The sequence below is a fragment of the Artemia franciscana genome, chromosome 6 (assembly GCF_032884065.1).
Source record: "Artemia franciscana chromosome 6, ASM3288406v1, whole genome shotgun sequence".
NCBI classification, from domain to species: Eukaryota; Metazoa; Arthropoda; class Branchiopoda; order Anostraca; family Artemiidae; genus Artemia; species Artemia franciscana.
In genome coordinates, this window is record NC_088868.1 from 32,189,088 (window position 1) to 32,210,374 (window position 21,287).

At 33.0% G+C, this 21,287-nt stretch overlaps 1 protein-coding gene across 1 annotated transcript in view; it reads left to right on the forward strand.

Moving 5' to 3' along the window:
• LOC136028322 (dnaJ homolog subfamily C member 13-like) overlaps window positions 1-21,287 on the forward strand; it is a 227,470-nt gene that overhangs the window by 205,024 nt on the left and 1,159 nt on the right. Inside the window, exons 31-34 of the mRNA XM_065706093.1 lie at window positions 5,359-5,563; window positions 8,584-8,775; window positions 11,618-11,758; window positions 17,015-17,270. Of these exons, the coding sequence (XP_065562165.1) occupies window positions 5,359-5,563; window positions 8,584-8,775; window positions 11,618-11,758; window positions 17,015-17,270 (794 nt within the window). The remainder of the gene's footprint in view (window positions 1-5,358; window positions 5,564-8,583; window positions 8,776-11,617; window positions 11,759-17,014; window positions 17,271-21,287) is intronic.

Sequence of the window (21,287 nt, forward strand, 5' to 3'; positions counted from 1 at the left end):
TGTCACGACGTTAAACAATGACTATCGTATTAACATTTTAACTGACGAATTCAGACGATTTGAACTGGACCTATTAGAAGTTTCAGAAACTCATATCCCAGGGGTAGGAAGCATGAAATTAGGTGATGTAGGATTTGTTACTAAGGAAAGAAGGGTGGGGTATATAGACAGGGAGTAGGGCTCTTGATGAATAAGGATGCTGCTAAGTCTTGTTTAGGCTGGGAAGGTATTAATAATAGAATACTAATTGCTCATTTTATAACTAAAAAGTTCAGATAATTTTGATTAACTTTATCTTAAGGAGCACAGGAAAGGCAATGGGAGACCACGTAATCCAATGGGGAGGAAAAAATCTCCTGGACTTGGATTATGCTGATGATTTAAGCATCCTAGATGAAAGTTTGAGCAACATGAATGAACTTTTAGAGCTTTTGCGAGTTCAGGGTGCAAGAATAATTTTGAAAACTAATCTTAAGAAGACTATGTCAGTAAGGCTAGGAATAAGTGAAGATGGAAAGGTGACGTTAGGTAACGAAAAGATTGATCAGGTGGGTCGCTTCAGTTACCTTGGTAGTAATATTAGTAAACACGGTTAGAGCAGTGAAGATATTAAAAGTAGAATAGCCAAGGCTGAGGATGTTTTATCACATTAAAAAAAAAAAGTTTGGAAGAATAGGAAGAAAGTTCTGAAAACCAAGATTCGAATTTTGGAAGCTACAGTGATGGCAGTGCTCAAATATGGCTCTGAAGCTTGGGCGCTCCAAAAAGAAGATGAAGATTTGCTAGATGTTTTCCAGAGAAACAGCCTATGGATTGTTCTGGGTACCCGGCTGACTGACCGTATTTCAAAAAATAGGCTCTACGAAAAATGTGGTTCAATCCCTTTTTCTAAGGCTATAATGAAAGAAAGGTTGTGATGACTAGGGCACGTTCTGCAGATGAAGGATAACAGATTGCCGAAGATTATCCTTTTCGGATATCCTTCTAGGGCTAAATGGAAAGCAGATCGTCCTCGTCTGGGATGTGAGGATGTCATAAAGAAAGATTTAAAGGAAATGGGATCTTCCTGAGAAGGTATAAAGAGGGAGGCTTTGAATAGGTTGGGATGGAGGAGGAGCCTGCTTAGCTGTGTTGGCCTCAGGTGGCTTCGTGTTGCGTTGAGTTGTTAGTAGTAATAGTAGTAATAACCTTCATTTTCCCTCAGAAACTGGTGTAAAGACCCTCAAAAGTATGGATCTGTTATTGTGTGGCAACCATTAAGCTTAAGTTCTTTTGCTAAACCTGTTGAGTGGCTGGTCAGACCTACCGCAGCAATATTGTTGATTCTTCAGATTGTCACTGTTATGAAGATTGGTCTCTTTTTCTTTACCGTCCCTCACTGGTAATGTAGTCAGAACTTAAGGAAGTCGATGGCTTCGTAAGCTAGAGGAAAATTTGTGAAATTTTTCTATTGTCTACGAATAGTTCAAGTACCGGTTTGACTGACCGTATGTCAAACGACAAGTTCTATGAAAAATCTGGTTCTCATCCCACTTTCTAGTATTTCAATGAGAGAAAGGTTGAGATTGCTAGGACAAGCTCCATCGATAAAGCCTAGCATACCGCTGTTGATAGAGAATAGCAAAGAATAGAACAGATTGCGTGTTAAAATATGAACAATAGCAATCTGTTCTGTTCTAAAGTGGAGTAACAAACGCCCAGGGTGTTTTGTCATAGTTGAAAAAACTTCGGAAGAACAACAAGATAAGTCTGTGAACTAAGATTAGAATATTGGAAGCTACAGCGATGACAGTGGTCAAGTATGGTTCTGAAGCTGAGGCTCTCCGAATAACGGATGGGGGTATGCTAAATGTTTTCCAGAGAAATTGCCTACGGATCGTTTTGGGTACCCTACTGACTGGTCATATCTCAAGCAGTAGGCTTTACGAAAATTGTGGTTCAATCCCTCTTTCTAGGGCTATAATGCGAAGAAAGGATGAGATGGATACGACAAGATCCATGGATGAAGTTTGTACATATATATATATATATATATATATATATATATATATATATATATATATATATATATATATATATATATATATATATATATATATATATATATATATATATATATATATATATATATATATATATATATATATATATATATATATATATATACAAGTTCCATGGATGAAGTTTGTACGTATATATATATATATATATATATATATATATATATATATATATATATATATATATATATATATATATATATATATATATATATATATATATATATATATATATATATATATATATATATATATATATATATATATATATATATATATATATATATATATATATATATATATATATATATATATATATGTTTCTAACTACGTAAAACTTGCGAATATACAGCATTCTTCGCTGTCCCATTGTCTGTACATATAAATAGATTGTCAGGTTTACCGACTCTTGAACATGCAACGTATAATTGTCCGCGGGAAAAACAGTCCGTATTCAGATCTATGCCTCGTTATTCTAATGATTGCCATTGAGCTTTGTTGATCATGATTGCTAATCAAACATTCCCTGTGTCCCCATCGTCATTTATATATCCCCCCTGTGCCCACCGGCGTCCCCGTTGTAGTTGTGTCCCTGTGTCCCAGTCGTCATTTATAGTCGACAAACATGACGTCAGTCGACACACACGTCCCTGTCGTCATTTGTGTCCTGGTGTCCCATTTTTTATTTTTATTTTTTTTTAGTTTTCTTTTTCTCCTTTATTTTTCAGTTTTTTTTTTCTTTTTTTAGTTTTTTTTTCTTTTTTAGTTTTTTTTTAGTTTTCACCTTTTTTTAGTTTTTTTTCTTTTTTAGTTTTTAGTTTTTACCTTTTTTTAGTTTTTTTTAGTTTTTTAGCTTTTTTAGTGTTTTTTAGTATTTTCTTTTTAGTTTTTTTGTAGTTTTTACCTTTTTTAATTTTTTTTCTTCTTTTGTATTAATGCTAAAACCAAGGTTCGAACCTGAAACCTCTCGGACCTTGAACCTGGAACATAACGCTTTACCAACTCAGCTACTTCGGCTTGAATACATTCGTTTTTGAATTGGTATATGATGAAATAATTCAGACGTCATATGCGGACAGACAGACAGACACACAAACAAACAACTATGTAGTTTATCAGTGATTTCAACTTTTGCCGGAAGACACGGGCCGTAATGGCATGTCTATGAACCGCCGATTTTCCTTGAAGTAAAAGCTGCTGTATCTCGTCCCAAGATTGATTACATGTAAATGTAATAAATAAATCTGGACGACCATAGAGACGAACATACGCAATAGCATCTTGAGCATATTCATGCATATGACCGGGACTGCCAGCATATGACGAAGGTAAAATCGTTAATCTTCCAACGTTTGTGGTATTACCGTCATTTACAACTGCATCTCGCAAATGAATTTATTGTTCAGAGCGGAGCTTGGTCTGATTCAGACGGATAAATAGCAAACGTTCTGATTCAATTTTTGCATACATATCAACGATGTATTGGTGAAACAATTGACGACATTTTAAAATATAATTGTCTTCATCCTGCCGAATCATTAGTCTATAGGAATAATAATGCATTGCGCTGCATTTCTTATTCATTTCTTTGTTTGTGGCTGGATTTAACAATTTAATATTAAAGTGATAGCCGTCGGCTCCATCCTAAAAAATGATAGGATATTGCAGGGCATCGTAGCATCGATGAGTTTTAGCAATTCTTACCAACTGAGCATTTCGCTTATGAAGAATAATATCTCGAGGTAAAAACTGATCACCAACCATAACGATTGCCACTTCGTCGATAGTTGGAGCATTGTATCTACGCACATGTTGGCCAGGAGGCGTTTTGTCATCAGAAATAACAATTTAATGCGTATCAGTAGGCATCAAATCGATGGCTGTTTTGAACAGACGCACTAAATTATTATTTTCGTGGAAAAGATGTTGCAATTGGGAAACGATTGTCCTTTCAACGTCGGGAGAAATTTCGCAACGTGCATTCAATTCAGAATTTATATCACTGATGAAGTACAGTTGTAAAATTTATGATTCTCGCCTGAGAATGGTAGAAGGGACCCTGCTCTATGATAAATTTGCCCTTTTACTTTGAAAGTAGGCATAAATTGATCTGGATTTTCGATTTGGGCACCAAACGACGTCATTTGGAAACATGAGTTATATTTTCTGATCTGTGATATAAAAAAACGCTTAGATTCTGACGTCGTTCCAGTAAGCAAAGTCTTCAATGGCTCTGGTGGTGCAGCCAGTTGAGCAAGTTTAACTTTTCCTGAGGCGCAACACATTCCCATTGTTTCACCATTGAATTTCAAGGCCTTGCAATAGGAACAAATTTTAGACATAGTCCCGATTTGAACACATCTACTCAAGCTATAATCATCGACTGGGCTGTACCTGAATGCCAGGCGAAAATTTTCAGGTTGCTCTTGTGATTCCTCGGCACGCTTTCTTTTGGTGATTTCTCTTTGAGACGCAAGCCTAATTTCACGCTGTTGTTGTGATTCCTTGGCACGCTTTCTTTTCTTACTTTCTCTATCAGCCGCAAGCCTGTTTTCTTGCTGTTCTTGTGATTCCTCGGCACGCTTTTTTTTCTTACTTTCTCTATCAGCCGCAAGTCTTTTGGCCTAGACTCTTTGAGCAGCTTCCTCGGCTGTTGCCATTGTAGGTTCTTCAGTCATTTTACAATTAAAAATTTCTCTTTCAACGATCTTCTTACAATTAAAAATTTGTCTTTGAACAATTTCCTTAAATACTTATAATGACGTCATATACTAAGCATCGTCATAACAAACATGACGACAACTAACTTCATGACGACATACAGCTCAATCCTTATAATGATGTCAGTCGACAGACAGACAAACAACTTATTTATATATATAGAAGATATATATATATATATATATATATATATATATATATATATATATATATATATATATATATATATATATATATATATATATACATATATATATATATATATATATATATATATATATATATATATATATATATATATATATATATATATATATATACGGTAAATTAACTTGGGATGGAATAAACCTTTCCGTAAGTTCTGCTTTGTACCTTGCATTTAGTGCAAGTTATATTGCATGTCTGCTTATTTTAGATCTTGGCACTATGAATAAAAAAAATGCCAAAACCCGTCACTTAAACTAGTTAAGCCTACTCGTCTCTTTCACATTGATTTATTGAACATCAATATTTGTTTATTAACCTTGGTGTTAGTTAATTCGTTGAATAAGATGTATTCATGATTTTTTTTTTGTAGATTCTCTTCAAAGCAACGTGCTGATTTGAATGCTGTTTGGGTACCTCCCCAAGCGGATTTAGAACCTATTTACGCTGCAGCCAATGATGAACTAGTTGTTGGGGGAGTTTTCTTACGCTTATTTGTTTCGAATCCGGGTTGGGTCCTTAGAAAACCCAAGGAGTTCCTAATCGAATTGCTTGACACCACCCTTGATCACATGAACGTAAGTTAAATATCGTTTTATATTCTGCAATAAAGGGAGCCTTTTTATGGAAATTAAGGCCTGAAACATACTTTGTCCCCCTCCAAGAAGAAAATGTTTGATACTCCATCAAATTGTGATTGCTTGTAAACAATGTGTGTCGATAATTTTCATTTAAGTGTAGTAGTTTTATTTCTACCCTTTTAACTGTACCATAAAAACAATTTAAAGTTAGTGTTAAAAATAAATTACTTTTAGATTACACAAGTCAATGAAATAAATATAATATCTTTTATTTCCTTATTCAGTCGGGAAAAAAAAGTTTTCAGTTTTCAAATGAAAGTAAAAAGCAAGTTAAAAACATTAAATGAATGTAAACTATCTTTATATGAAGAAAATCCCGCCCCGATCCCCCACTCTCTAAACTAAAATGTTACCAACGCTTACCTATATATTTCTTTTTTTAGCCCAACTAATATAACCAATTGGGAGTTGCAAGTGTTTATTTCCTCAAAAACTTGTATTATGTTTATATATTATTTTTATTTATATATTAATGATGTTTTATTATAATTATATTTATATATATTCTATTTTAAATATTAGTTAAACATAATATTAAATAAAATAAATAACTAATTAAAAATAACTAAATAACAATATAATTAAAAAACGTAAATTTGTCTTAATTTTGAGAAATTTGAACTGAAGATGTTGAATTATTTACACTTTTCTGAGCACTTTGAAAATTACCCACCAAATTTAGAAGCTAACAAAAACAGCTCTTACTAACAAGGTTCAGACTTCGATATACTTAATTATGATATACCTAACATAATTGTAACTTGCTTAAAATTACAAGCAGTATCATTCTTTCATCAATGGTCCTTCACAGCAAAAAGAACTTCCTAAAATTTTAGATTTAAAACGTATCATCAAAAAAATGCAAGAAAATCTTGATTCTTGGGCATGTCTTAGCAAAATGTCTACTGGAGAACCTATAGCTCGAGTGCCCTCTGGGAAAACCTAGCATCCACACAAAATTTGGTTTTAGTACAAGGATGAAGCTCCCCTAATCTCAACACGGCGAATTCAATGGTGCCATCAGATTCTTTTATTTAAAGCCCCAACTACCGAAAACAGCTCCCAAGCTGAAGTTTGACAGCTGGTTCCGGGCTTTACAAGGGTGAGCAACAGTAAGGTCGCTACTATTTTTAAACGTTCTGACCTGGGTTAGTTTTGCCTAAATTTGCATACAGAGAATTTTTATGTTAGAGATTTTTTGATGATATGTTTTTTTAGGACAATTTCGACGGTGTTCATTTTCCAGTTTGAAAAAAAAACCACCTCCTCAAGATAAATTTGTTCATAGTTTCAATTTTGGAAAAATATTTCTTATATATATGACGTCACGTTCAAATGCGTTTCAATATCATTCTGTTTCTTTTATTAATATAAAAAAGCCTGTTTACTGCTTTGGATACTGTGACGGGCTTCTAGTTCGAAGGATGTGATTTTTTACTCTTGGAGTATTTTTTCCATAGTCGAATATTTTCAGCATTTTTCATATGAATTACGTCATAAATACTTAGAATAGTTACAATAAGTTCTTGCTGAAGATGAATGTCTGTGTAGAACGTTTTAACAAGAACATTACAATTTAATTTTAATTTATTAAAAACGTTTTCCAAAAAAATAAAATGAAATTAAAGTTCTTAAAAGAACCATCTTTCTTTCACAGAGAAAACTGTATATTTACATCTAAACCTTCTGAGACAAAGGCTATCTATACTTTCTATTTTATAGAAAAACAGAAATACAAACTCTTGTGAATATAATAATACATATTTACAAATATAGTTTGTCAAAGTAATCTTTTAAATTTAATGAAGTTGTTTTGTAAATCCAAACGAGTAGTTGAAGGAAATATGATAAACTTGGTAAAAAAAAAAACACTCTCTTATCCTGGTAAAAAAGAAATTTTATAACAGTAATCGGTTCTTAGGCCTTGAGCTGTAATCTTGTAGGCTAATACGCTGTGTAGAAGATAAATTGATATTGATTTTCTGTTTATGTGTATTTCCTGTTTAATTATACATTTTTACTACTTGTTTCACTTTTTTTGCTATTTTACTTATTTTACTTACTTTACTACTTACTAATTTTTATTACTTACTATTTTATTGCTTTACCATTTCTTTTACTACTTTTGCTTTTGCTACGTTTACGGCTTTTTTACAACTACTTTATTATTTATTGTTTGCTATAATGGCTATTGTCTTTTGTCCCCTTTGTAACTTGCTTTGGTTTCAAGATGTTGCGCTCTACAGTGTTTTTGTACTACTGAAACTCAGTATAGATTGAAAATTGTTACTGTTTTTCGGTTACCTTAAAATTACTATCTTTCGTCACTTTTTTACTATTTTATCTTTTTACTTACTACTTATTCATTTCTTTTACTACTTTTTTCTACTTTTACTGCTTCTTACAACTTTTTATTTTTTCTTGTGCGATAATGTCTTTTGTCTTATTTTGCCCTTTTTTAACTGCTTTGGTTCAACATGTCAAAATGCAATATTTGAACTGCTGAAACTCTGTGTAGATACAAAATCGATATTTAATTTTTCAGTATTGATTGTCTTACTACTAATTTTTTTTTACTATCTTTCATCATTTTTTTTACTGCTTTATCTTTTTTACTTGCTAATTTACTTTCACTTTTTACTACATCTACTTTTTGTTACTTTTACTACTTTTAACAACTTTCTCATTATTTCTTGTTTACTATAATGGCTTTTGTCTTCTCACTCAATTGGCTTGCTTCTCACTCAATTGGACTATCTGTCTTGGCTTTTTCTATAATTAGCCATGACTTGATGCCCACAACTATTCCATTTTAATTCAAACATCAATGATTTTCGTGACTTTATAGACTATAACCTTTCGGTAACTACTGAAACTCTGTTAATATAGAAAATTGATGTTTTCTTCTGTTAATTTGTATTTCTTGCTTTAAAATAATGATTTTGTATAATTTTCAGAAAGATAACGTGAACACGGAGCATTTAGAGACACTGGTTCGAGCCTTTTCAGGACTTTTAAGAAGTCAACCATTATTAGCTGATCAGCTTTCCGGAATGGGCTACTTGCCTCGAATTCTGAAAAGTATGAATTTTAACGATACCGTCTGTCGATATGGGATCAGTTTATTGCATCAAGCAGCAATGAGTCAGGTATAAGTCATCTTTTCTTCTTTCAAACTATTCATGGTAATAAATAGTATATGGAGCGGCCCTTATCAGTTGAACCAAAATCTCAGTCTTGAATTTCAACTATAGTATATATATATATTTAAAGGATCTGCTTATTATGCTGATTCTAAATGTGTAAAATTTACTGATTTTAAAATTAATAGTGAAGATATATTGAACAGTTTTCCGATATCAAAATAGTGTACCTTCACTTTCTTAGCTCACGCTATTTTGACGATGCTGATAAAGAGAAGCTTGAATTCTCAACTTAGGAAAATTGGACCTATTTAAGAATTTTTAACGTTAAATTTTTGCAAAATTCATCCTTAACGTTTTTCTTAAAGTCTATTTTTAAAGTATGCTATTTTTATGATGCTGATGAAAAGTAGCACGGAAGTTATGCAGATAAAGAATAGCGTGGAAGTTACGAAAATTGGACTTCTGCAAGATACACTATTTTCAGTTTTAATGTTTTAGTAAAATTTATAGTTAAAGTTTTTCTTACGCCAATTCCTAAAGCACGCTGTTTGATAATACTGATTAATGATAGCGTGAATTCTTAAGTTATGACTGTCTGGTCTTTGGAAGATACGCAATTTTGTGCTTTTTTTTTAGTAACGTTTATATTTAAAGTTTAAAGTATTTTTCTAAAGTATGCTATTTTGATAATGCTGACGAAGAATAGCGTGGAATTCTCAAACTATGAAAATTACAGTTTTAGTAAAATTTATATTTAGTGTTTTTTCTAATGTCTTTTTCTAAAGTACGCTGTTTGATGATATTGACGAAGAATAGGTTGATTTCTTCATTTATGAAAATCGGACTTTTGCAAGATAACGTTACTTTTTAATAACGTGTATGTTCAACGTTTTTCTAATGTCTTTCCCTAGTTTACGCTATTTTGATGTTGGGAAACTCTATTATCATAAAAAAAAATCTGCGTATTCTTGAAAAAGGGATAGACGCCAACAAAAGATCGGCATTATTTTATGAAAAATTATGAAAATTTTAAGATCTTAGAATCGTATACCAAAAGGCTTCAAGCCCTGATTTTCAAATTTATAAAAATAAACTGAGGGGAGGGGGGAGAGGATGATTACCGTGTAAGTTTTTTCTGGATTTCTCGTTTCCAGATGTGACTCCCCAGTATCCTAAAATATAAATGTACTGTATATCGATTGACTTTATTGTCGCTATGAAAATTTTTTCATAACTGGAAAATGGTGGTAGATGATGATGGTGGTAGTGGTAGGTAGTAGATGATAGCGGTATCCTGTACTATCTGTTGATTTTAATTTTGTGAGGTCTCTATTTACGTTCGATTGAAAAAAAAACTCGTTTTATTTTATCCAAGGTTACCATCGCTCTTGTTATTCTTTAATGCCTTATTTACCGCAAATTCAAAAAAAGAAGTTACAAAAAGTATTAAAGCTAAAAAAGTAAGACTGTGGCACTCAAAACTACCCATAACCCCATTTTTTTGGGCTGATCCTACCCTTTCTGCTTCTCTTTCGTAAAAATTATGTCTTTCTCTATCATTTATTCTTTCTCATTTGTATTTTTGGTACCTGATTCTGCCTTTTTTTTCTTTTTTTTTTTGCTTCAATTGTCAAATATCTCTCCCTCGCGGCACATAAATAGGGAGGAGTATTTAGGCCTGCTCCTTTTCCGATAAATCTCAATATATTTACTCTGTCTCAATAATTTCCTGAATTTCTCGCATGAATTGAAAGCCCCCAGTCCCCCTAAATAATCCTTTGAGCACATCCTTATTGGACACTTCATGTAACAAGAACCAATCGAAGAAAATTTTGTCAATTGCATTTTGTAAAGTATTTTTTTAAGATAAAAGTTTACAAGACCTTTCTAGGACAAATTATCCTGTCGTTGAGTATAGGCTATACACTGTGGCTTTCAAGCTAGGGAAACCTACTAAAACAAGTCAAATATCCATAGATATTTGAAAGAGACAGAATGGGAAAGGGTTTTCCTCAAGGTGGGTCCGAAGTAAGGTCTAGGTCTAAAGTACCTGTCTCCGGCTACTCTTGATCTACATTATCAGTGAGGCGGAAGGCTTTAAAGAAAACTGAGTGGAATAGTTGATCCAGTGTGTCCAATTAAGGGTCAGGATACAGAGTAAAGGCTATTTACCAAACTTGACAATTAAATGGCCTCAACGTTTTTGCTACCGCTGTGGTGGTTCTGTTCTAACGTTGCTGTTGCATTTAAAGAGCTTGGGCCCTGCTGTTCACATAGAATGACACTTTTGCTATGACATAGTTTGAGCATGAGCTATAGTATTGTTACACATAAGGGTTAAAGCCATAATTTGTTTGCTGCATTCGGAACAGCAAAACGAATAACTGAAAAAAAACAATAATTTTTTTTCGCTGTCAATAAACTTTGAACAACGGTATTTTTTCCCTTCTTGTACAAACTTAGTAATTATATAAGGATTACAATTGCAGAGATAATGCATATGTAGATAACGATCGCTCGATTTTTTTGCGTTCGATATCGTTATTTCTACGAATGACAAATTTTGAAGCAAAAATTGGTGGTGCTGGGAGAAGAGTTTCGGGTGTTAAACCTCCCCCCCCCAGCCTTCAAAACTCGAATAAAGGATCCCTCGTTAGATGGTATTGTTGTCCAATAGAGCTTTGAAAGGGACAATGTTAATGATAAAAAAAAATCTTTACGCTTGTAGTTTTAACTAAATTTTCTCGATTATTTATTAGCTCCGATTATTTACATAATATTGTATCCAAGATTTTCCTTTTTTCTTCTATCTCTTGAATGTAATTTTAACCTTGTTTGTTTTCAGACATGTGTTGAATCATTAAGCAGATTGGAATGCATACCGCCGTTGCAAACTAGTTTAGTCCGAAGACCAGAATTATCAGAGTATATTTGTGATACCCTATCAAGACTTTACGCGTCAGGGGTTGAAGATTTGGTAGAACAGGTAAACCTTTAGTTTTTTTTTCTCTCTTTTTTAACCCTTCATTCAACATCATAGGTCATAAAAAATCAAACACCCTTCTAGAAGTAATGTCATGGCTTTGGTTGTTTTCAAAGACGACAGCCAAAATGTTTGCTCTTTGGAGGAGAGGTGGGCGTAGTCTTGGTAATAAATGTTTACACCCAGAAAAATATTATTGAAATTGACCAAATATGGAACTTAAGCCTCTTCTTGGTTGAGATGCAGGATGAGAGCACGTTCCTTTTGAGTATTGTGTACGTGTCTTTTATTTTTGTGTGTGTGTGACTTTTAATTATTTGATTTAATTAGTTAGTTTAGCCACTGTGTGCAGGCTATTTGGCCCTCTAGTAGTGGCTATGTTTATTTTATTGTTTTATTATTTTTGTGAATCGTCGAAAATAAAGGTATCAATCAATAAAAAAATTAAATAAATAGGCATGTCATTTTTTCCACTGTAAAACCTAGCTCTAAACTGTTAGCAATCTCATAATTTATGGCCCCTGTCCTAGGGGCCCCGGCCTCTGTCATCCCTGGAGACGCATTTGTTTAACTGTTCGGCTATTTCAGGTAAAATCTCTATCTTAAAGCTTTGAGCATATATCTTGGGGCTATGGGGTTGGTCGGGTATTGAAAAAGGGCAAGAGGGGGGCGCTTGTCTAATCACTTTCGGCTCATAAAAAGTGCACTAAACTTAAATTTTGATATGAATGAGCTCCTTCCCAAGACTGATGAAAAGTGAAAATTTATTTTTGGCCCTCGATTTATTAAAGAGTAAAATAGAAATAAAAACAATTTGAACGTGTTTTATTCCAATGCAAGGAAAAAGAAAAATCCTTCAATCTAAAAAAAGAAACTTAAGACATGCTGAATTTGGAGTGGATGTAATGAAAAAAAGGGCAATTTCTATTACCGGACATGCTTTCATTTTCAGTATTACCAATTCTTTTGTTGTTGTTTTTTAAGCCAAATATTTTGTTTATTACCAGTCCATATTGAGGTATTTTTTTCCTTATTATTCTTTCTCTCTGTATTATTATTCCTTCAAATTATGCTTGCACACCGACACTGGCTTAACAAAATCAAAAGATTATATATACATCCAGGGGGTTAAAATGGTGTGTGCAATATCTCAGAAACAGTTAAGAGGATTAAATTGAATCTTCAGGGGTGAATACCTATAAGAGATAAGATTTCAAAATAGCCTTTGCATATAACGCTAGGAAAACACATCAACGTTATTCAACGTTGATAACGTTGGCAAATCAACGAAAACAAATCAAGGAAAATGTTATTCAACGTTAGCAAAGCAAATCAAAATTACCACAAATATGAGACATGAGTTATCAGATGATGCTTTTATACCTTAAGGAAGCTGTATACGACAGGTGCTGATCAGGTGCTAATCTTTAATAATCAGGTGCTAATCTGTATACAACAGGTGCTAATCTTTAATAATCAGGTGCTAATCTGTATACAACAGGTGCTAATCTTTAATAATCAGGTGCTAATCTGTATACAACAGGTGCTAATCTTTAGTTGTATAACCTTTTTAGGCCCCAAAAAAGATATTATTCGATATTGGCTTAAGAAATACCATATCATCAATCATCATGTGGTTAAAGAAAATATATACAACAACATTTTCTTTTAATAACTTAATCATTAAAATGAAAATGATAATTATTTTTGAAATAATTTAATAATTTAAATAATCTAATAATAGCAATTAGTAATTCAACTAGTCAATTATCAAACTGTTATTAACTTTTGCCATACATTTTTCATAATAATCTGGAATGCTAGCATTTTAATGTGTTTTCTGGTTTTCGGTGATTTATTAAGAGGTTATATATGAGACTGAGGTCTAAAAAAATTGTTTTGGGCAAAAAAAAAACTGCTATGTTTTTTTAAATATTATACGATTCTTATTTTGATTAGACTCTTTGATTATTTTTAACTTTATTAAGGCCTTACAAGTCAAGTGCTGGAGACGTGTTTTATAAATGAGGTAAATATTCAGTTTAATGAGGTAACAGTTTTTAGGAGGTAATATTTTGTTCCACAACCTAATAAGCATCAAAGTAGTGATTTTGCTTTTGGTTATTTTTCAGTTAAGCTTATTTCTTCGATTCGGTGGCTTGGTATTAGTATGTGCTCATCTTTATCGGCTTTTTGATCTTGTGGGCTTAATGATATTAAAAGTAAACTTAAGATTGGGTCGGCGAAAATTGTCCCGAACCGAGGCAGATTTTCACGAAAGGCTGTATCCAGACTTTACTCTACATATTGCGATCATTCTATATTGTTTCTTTCCGGTTTGCGCCCGTTTTTTAATAATCAAGATTTGCAAGGTATAAGAGTTCTGTATTTTCGTTATTGCAAATATTTATTGTATCTGCCGCGATCTTATAGAAATCAGAAGATTATCAGAAAGTTTTGTGCCACTTATAATATTTTTGTTTATAAAAAACTCTATGCTAGATTAGGTGCTGAGGCCTATCAACGCTTGGGTCCTTACCACCCTTTGATTTGACTGTATTGATTGTATTTTTTGTGTTATTTTGTTTTTCTTTCCTTAACGTTTTCACTCCGCTTAAATTGTCAAAACAAGCGGGTAACAAATAAATTATTATTATTATTATATCACACCAGCAATAATCGTCTGTTTAAAAAAAAAATAATATAAAATAGCAATTATTTATCTTCTAATTTTTATTAATTAATTTTTTAAATAATAATTATTATTATGTTTGATAATCTAATAATTCGAGATCTGATATATTTATTAACAAATACAATATTTACAATACCATTCTACAACGATCGAGGAAAGGCTTGGGTTTTATATGATGGTTCTTTCCATCCTTCATACAAATTATATATTCAGAACTCTTTTTATACAATAAATTTCAAAAATATTAATCGAAATAATTATAGTACTACTACCACAAACCACTCACTGCAGTATCAAGTTGCTTAAGACCAACACAGCTACGCACGCTATCCCAATCCATGTAAAGCCTCCCTCTGTAAACCCATTCAAGACGTTCCAGTTTCGCTTAAATCCTTCCTTACTACCTTCCCTCATCCAATGCGGGGACGACTTGCTTTTGGTTTGGCCCTAGATGGTTGGCCGAAATGGACGATCTTTGGCAATCTGCCATCCTTCATTCGCAAAACTTGTCCTAGCCGTCTGAACCTTTCATTCATTGTAGCCCTAGTAAACGGGATTTTTTCATAGCTTACTGTTTGAAATAAGATCAGTCAGACGGGTACCCAAAATAATTCGCAGGCATTTCTCTAGAAAAGATCTAATAAATCCTCCTGAGTTTTTCGGAGCTCCTTCGTTCGTCCAATCTGTCCATTTTAGGGAGAGGGGAGGGTATCTATTTTTTTTTTTTACAACTACCCGGATTTTCGAATCTTGGCCAAGTTGGAAGTAATAGTAAACGTTGTAATTGTGCCTTTTCGGGGACTGAATCCCCGAATCTACCTTTGTCAGGACTGAGAGTTCCTGACAAAGGTAGGTCAGAATAAATTCTTACAAATAGCTCCTGACAAATAGCTTCAGAATATTTATCAGAGGCTGTCACTTTAACTTTCAGACTCGATAGGAGGTAACAGCTTATGTCCTAGTTATGCATTTTAAACATTTTTATTTGTGAAAATTGTTGTCGCACTGGCTACCTAGAATATCCAAATCAAACAATGACTATTCCCTGACAATCAAGATTTAGTTTCAGTTATTTTGAATAATATTTTAACTATTTAATTACATTAAATTTTATTTTCCATTATAAGATCCTGTGATATTTTCCATTGAAAGATTTCCATTATAATGGAAGAACCGAGCGTAATGAACAGTGAATCCTCTGACTCACTGTTCAAAACCTAAAACCTCAACAGCTTGACTCTAGTTCGGCATTATGGAGTGACATGGGAGGTGTAGCATAAGCGAGAGATGGTAACGACGGCAAAGAGGGGGAATTAATACTAGTTTTTTTTTTCGCTCAATTGGACTATCTGTCATGGCTTTGTCTACAATTAGCCATGACTTGATGCCCACAACTATCCTACATTTTAATTCAGATTTCATTTATACCACCACTTCTACAAATTGGAGCGCAGGGGCTTGTAAAAGATGACCTTAAATTGCTTTATAGACTCAGGTTTATCAATAGGGGGGCATGTGCAAGAAGATTGTTATCTTGGCTCTTGTGATCCTTGTTGCTATACAAGAAACAAAGGTTTTGCGACATCGTGTTCTAGCTATCCCATACATTAGTTTTATAGTTAATTAATTAATTTTTAATGAATCAAACTATAATTTAAAAAATAATTTGTAATTAATCATAAAAGTTCAAATTTAAAAAATATAATACAGTTAATCAAATTGAATTAAATTTTATTAAATATTGTTGACAATTTATCTTAAAAGTATTTTCGGTGGTGGCGATCGCTAGTCACGATGTTTTCGTTACAGCGGTAGCGAGAGTGTTCCTCGCTAGTGAATACCTCCAATTCTACCTTTGAATTTTAAAGATTATAAAATATTCAAATAATTCAATGGGCCTGGGGGGGATTTCTTGTGTGCCTAAAAAATTTCAATGTAGCCGAAAATTAGGTATAAACTAGCTGTTCTTCATTTTAAGTACCTATCTAAAAAAGATCTCAGCTCACGGAACTCCACGCTAAATATTGTTGATGATGTTTGATGAAAAACTATAAAAATAATTAAGAAAACTAGGGTGATTCTCACCCAGTAAAAAAAAAAAAAAAAAAAAAAAAAAAAAAAAAAAAAAAAAAAAAAAAAAAAAAAAAAGTGAAAAGAGGAAAACAGATAGTCTGACAAATATTTTCCCCGAGCCGTCTTCAGTGTTAAAAAAAGTGTTGGACTCTCTCAAACTTGTAACTATAGCCAGCTAAGGACGTATTCAGGATTTGCTTTCGGTGGGGGAAATTTGCACAAGAATTTTTTCGGGAGAGGTTTAAAAAGAAAAAATTCGAAAAACGCACAAAAAATTTGTCTACATTCATTTTTGTTATGTTTTTGCGACTCGGACAAGTATTTTGGGGGGGGGGATTTGAACCCCCTTCCCCCTTGGATATGGTCATGTAGCCAGAATAACCCTAGAACGTATTTGTGTCGATGGTTGCATTTTATTTACGGAAGAAGCGAAAACCATGTTTGTTCATGGGCCTTAATTTCATTTACAATTTTAAGCGAATTATTTTCAGGGTTTAAAATGTGATCTTATTCCTGCTTTACTGAATATCTTGGATCCTTGCATAATAAGGACCCCCGAAGAGGCCACAGTGATCACTTCAGCCGTGAAAGCTAACGCCGTGTCAGCTTTAAAATCGATGAGTCGAAGTCCATTTTATGGTGAAAAGGTGAATTCCATCTTGTCAAAATCTGATGTGTGGTCGCAGTACAAAGATCAAAGACACGACCTATTTTTGACAAATACGCAGGCTACTGGATACCTGACAGGTAATTTTCCCCTCCATTTTCTCTCGATTACCTAGTCAGTTGAAAAAAATATAATTGAGTCAAAAATATATAGTAAATTAATTTCAAACTTAAAATAACTGGATTAAATTTCTCTTAAATTAATTAGCCTAAACCAATTTTTAGTATGTTAAATTTAAATTAAATGCAATTTAAAATACAGCCAATTAAATTTTAAAAAGATAATAAAAAAAATTATGTCAAATAAAATGAAAAATCATTTTTAGAAAAATCTAAATAAGCTAACAATATTGCCGCAGTAATTATAAAGGAGATATGTTACACCACATAAGCTTAACTGTCAAGTATAACAACGTTAAGTATATAAAATAAAATAACTATTAAGTGTATAGTATACCGCTTCTTACTGTTTCTAAGAAGTAGTTGTTTCTTTTTTGTTTTTTTTTAATAATCCTTTATTTTTATCAAACTAAATTCTCAAATTTCAGTTTATCAAATTTTATGTTTGTTTTTTTATTAGATATCAAAAATTATTTTTATATCTTAAGTTTCAATTTGAAACTATATCTGCAACTAAGAGAAGGGAATATAAGAAGTTGTAGGAAAAAGGAGAAACTTCTAATTTTCTTATTAGAAACCCAATTAGGTTTCCAATTAATTTTCCTAATAAGAACAAAATAAGGCGGTGAAAACTGATTATACCAATCAATAGAGGTTTTGTTTCTTTCAGTTGCATGTTTGTAGTTTGTATTACCTCAACTGATTTAAATGGGGGGGGGGGTTAATTTCAGAAGCTGTAGTCACTCTCCAATATATAGTAATTTGTCGTTAAAAGGATTTTTGGTACTTGTGTCTTATAGCCACTACACCCAAGAAGTGAAGTTAGGTTAATCCTAATTAAGCAATTCTTACTTCATAATATGCAGAACAATTGTAGCTAAAACATTTTGTAGGCAGACCCACTATTCTTTACCTCTACTCCCCCCCCTAATATGCAAATATATAGCCCAAATTATATATTTTCCATACATTTTCCCTCTCATAACTTATTTTTCCAGTTTTTGTTTCGTCACAGCTGATTCAATTTACAGGTACACAGGTTGAAACAAAAGAGACAGATTGCAAGAATAGCTGAAGAATATACAATTTGGGCTATATATTTACACATTGGGCGCGGGGTCTGGGGGGGGGGGTAAAGTATGGTTGGTCTGCATGAAAAGTGTGTTAACTACAATCATTCTGCATATTCTGAAGCAAGAATTGTTTCAGTAGGATTAACCTAACTTCACTTCGTGGGTGCGGTGGCTATAAGACAGAATTACCAGATTTTTTCCCTAAGAAGGATTGAAATCCAAAATCGAATAATTTAGGCCAACGTCTCGTATTTTGTTTGAATCAAGGGCCCTTAGAACAAGCTCCAGTGGAAGGAGGAGAATCTCCTTCCTGTGTATAGGTGTTGAGATGAAGGCTAGCGCAAGGCATCCAAGACGCTTTTAAACTAGGCCTACACAAAAACTTTCGTAGAAACATATCATTGGATAGGGATGAGGGAGAGTCTAATCTTGTTCCTGAGATATATATATATACGTTTTTAAAAATCAGGATGTCAAACATGACTTTAATGATTAAATCGATAGGATATATTTATTGAATAAAATAGTATTAAATCATCAATATTAGTGTTATTATCGTTGTGATTTTATTCTAATTGGTGTGTTTAAGGAAGGAGTTAACCCTTGAGTGTTAGTGGTAGCTAGATACATGTTGTTGTAATTGTCGTTTGCTTTGTTAACCCCTTCTGAAGTTAATCAATTATTTTTTTTTATTTTGTGGATTGGTTCGATTATTCATCCTCCATGTCATGGCATTTTGAGGGGATGTGAGACTTTCGAGTTTTTACAGACAACAAGTATTATAAAATTAGGTTCTATGCTAATCTTGCAACACTGAAGTCAATATGCTAATACCCTAAAAACTCCTTAATCTAAAAAGAAAACGGTTATCAGCTACGCATAGACTTAAGATAGGTCCAGCGAGTAAAGTTTTTTTTTATGCTCCTGATACTTTAAAACTTAGTCATACCAACAACTGAACAACAACAGTTTTCAAACTTCTGTTTGTTACACTTTCCAGTTACTTTTCCCACAGATCGCTCTTTTGTTACTAGTCTTTACCGCTGACGGTTTCATAATTTTTGTTATAAAATTTAAGTTGATAATTTTATTACTGTGCAAAAATTTCCCAGCACAAAGGTAAAAAAGGTAAAGGATACGGCATTAGACTTTGCAGTCCCTAACGGCGGTGCTGATCTCCGTTTCTTGGCCCTTCAGCCAGGAAGTGCAATGGCGGGTTTGGGGCCAACCATCCTGTGCTTGCGCACACCCTTCCTGTTTACCTTCCCCAGATTTTTCCAGGTTCCCATTTAGAGCTGGGTCAACTCTGGCTAAGCTTACAGAGTCACGCCACTGACCCCCGTCCCAAACTAAAAAATTGGGTACACTGGGATTCGAACCCTTGTCCTCTCAGACAAAGGATTCTGAATACAGCGCACCAATCCACTCGGCCAGCACAAAAGAAAGAATAAATTCTATTAGTGTCCTTAGTAATCTCGACTACGAATATTTTGTACTCTCTATTTTACTAATTTTTTTCACTATTTTCCTGAAGTTCGATGGAATTGACACATTGATGCGTATTGACATATTTCACTTTCAATTCAGTTTTAAGGTTTATCTGTTCTGTTTGTTTACTTTAATTAATTAAAAAAGCGAACTCAGACCTCTTAGAGCTTGTATAAGCCTTTTGGAAACAAACATTATCTCATCTTTCCAATCAAAGACATCGAAGAAATTTTATTACTGCCATATAGTGTGATCGTAAATTTGTGATTGTAAAAAAAAAAGATGTACTCTCGAAAGGCATCTAATCCACTGACGGTTTGATAATTTGATAATGATTTAATTTTTATTACTTAAATTTTACTGCTTAAATTTTTATTAATTAAATAAATGCAGCAATTTTATTTTCTGCAAAAATTTCTGAGCACAAAGGAAAAAAGAAATTCCATTATCGCCCTTGTGAATATTTACATTTTTTTTTCTATTTGAATTTTCTGGGCAAGAGCTAAAAACAAAGAAAAAAGGAAAATGCAATTTATGCGCATATATACTTTTGTGGTATCCAGGACGCGCATGGTGTCTATCTGATATATAATCCAAAATGATTTCCAAGGACCTTCATATAATTTTCGTATTTGCTCTTTTAGCAGATTCAACTTGTCTTAGAAAATATCCCCTCCTTCTCCCTTCACCAAGAATGCATGCATATATACCTAGTTTTAAGTACCAATAGCATCAAAATCAATCATTGGTTTGCCCCGAGAATCCGTCATAGTTTTTATCTGAAACCAAGGCCGTACCCGGGGGGTACAAAGTCTTAACGTATTCCCCCCCCCCCCCCGAAATTTTTGTTCCACTTGTAAAAATGTAAAAAGAAATGCATAATAAAAATATTTTTGACGCGTTTTTCGAAGTTTCTGTTTGTAAAACCATCCTCCCGAAAAAATACCCCCGCCCTCCCAGCGAACAAAAATCCTGGATGCGTCCTTGCCTGAAACTATGGTTTTGTCAAATTTTTCATTTGGTTGTTTAAGATTATGCGATTTTTAGACCATTCTCCGTTTTCTCAGTGTTGCCACTTTGAAACAAAAAAGTAAGTATGTACAGCTAATTTATGTATTTTGCGTCACAAAAAAAGTGTAGCGAAAAAAAACGTGGGCAACAGAAAAAAAAATGAAAGAACGTGGTGAAGTGTAAAAATTATTCTTGAATAATACTGAATTTATGTCGTTTTTTATTAGGTATGTTTTCACGTTTATTTCTATATTGCACGTATATTTTGAAAAATATATTCCGTTTGAACCAAATATTCCTGAACACAATTTTTTTATTCTAAAAACAACTTTGTTAGACATTGTCAAATTGCGATTTGTGTATCGTCGCTGACTTCGCTTAACCTGCTCCGCTTTAGAATTTCTCA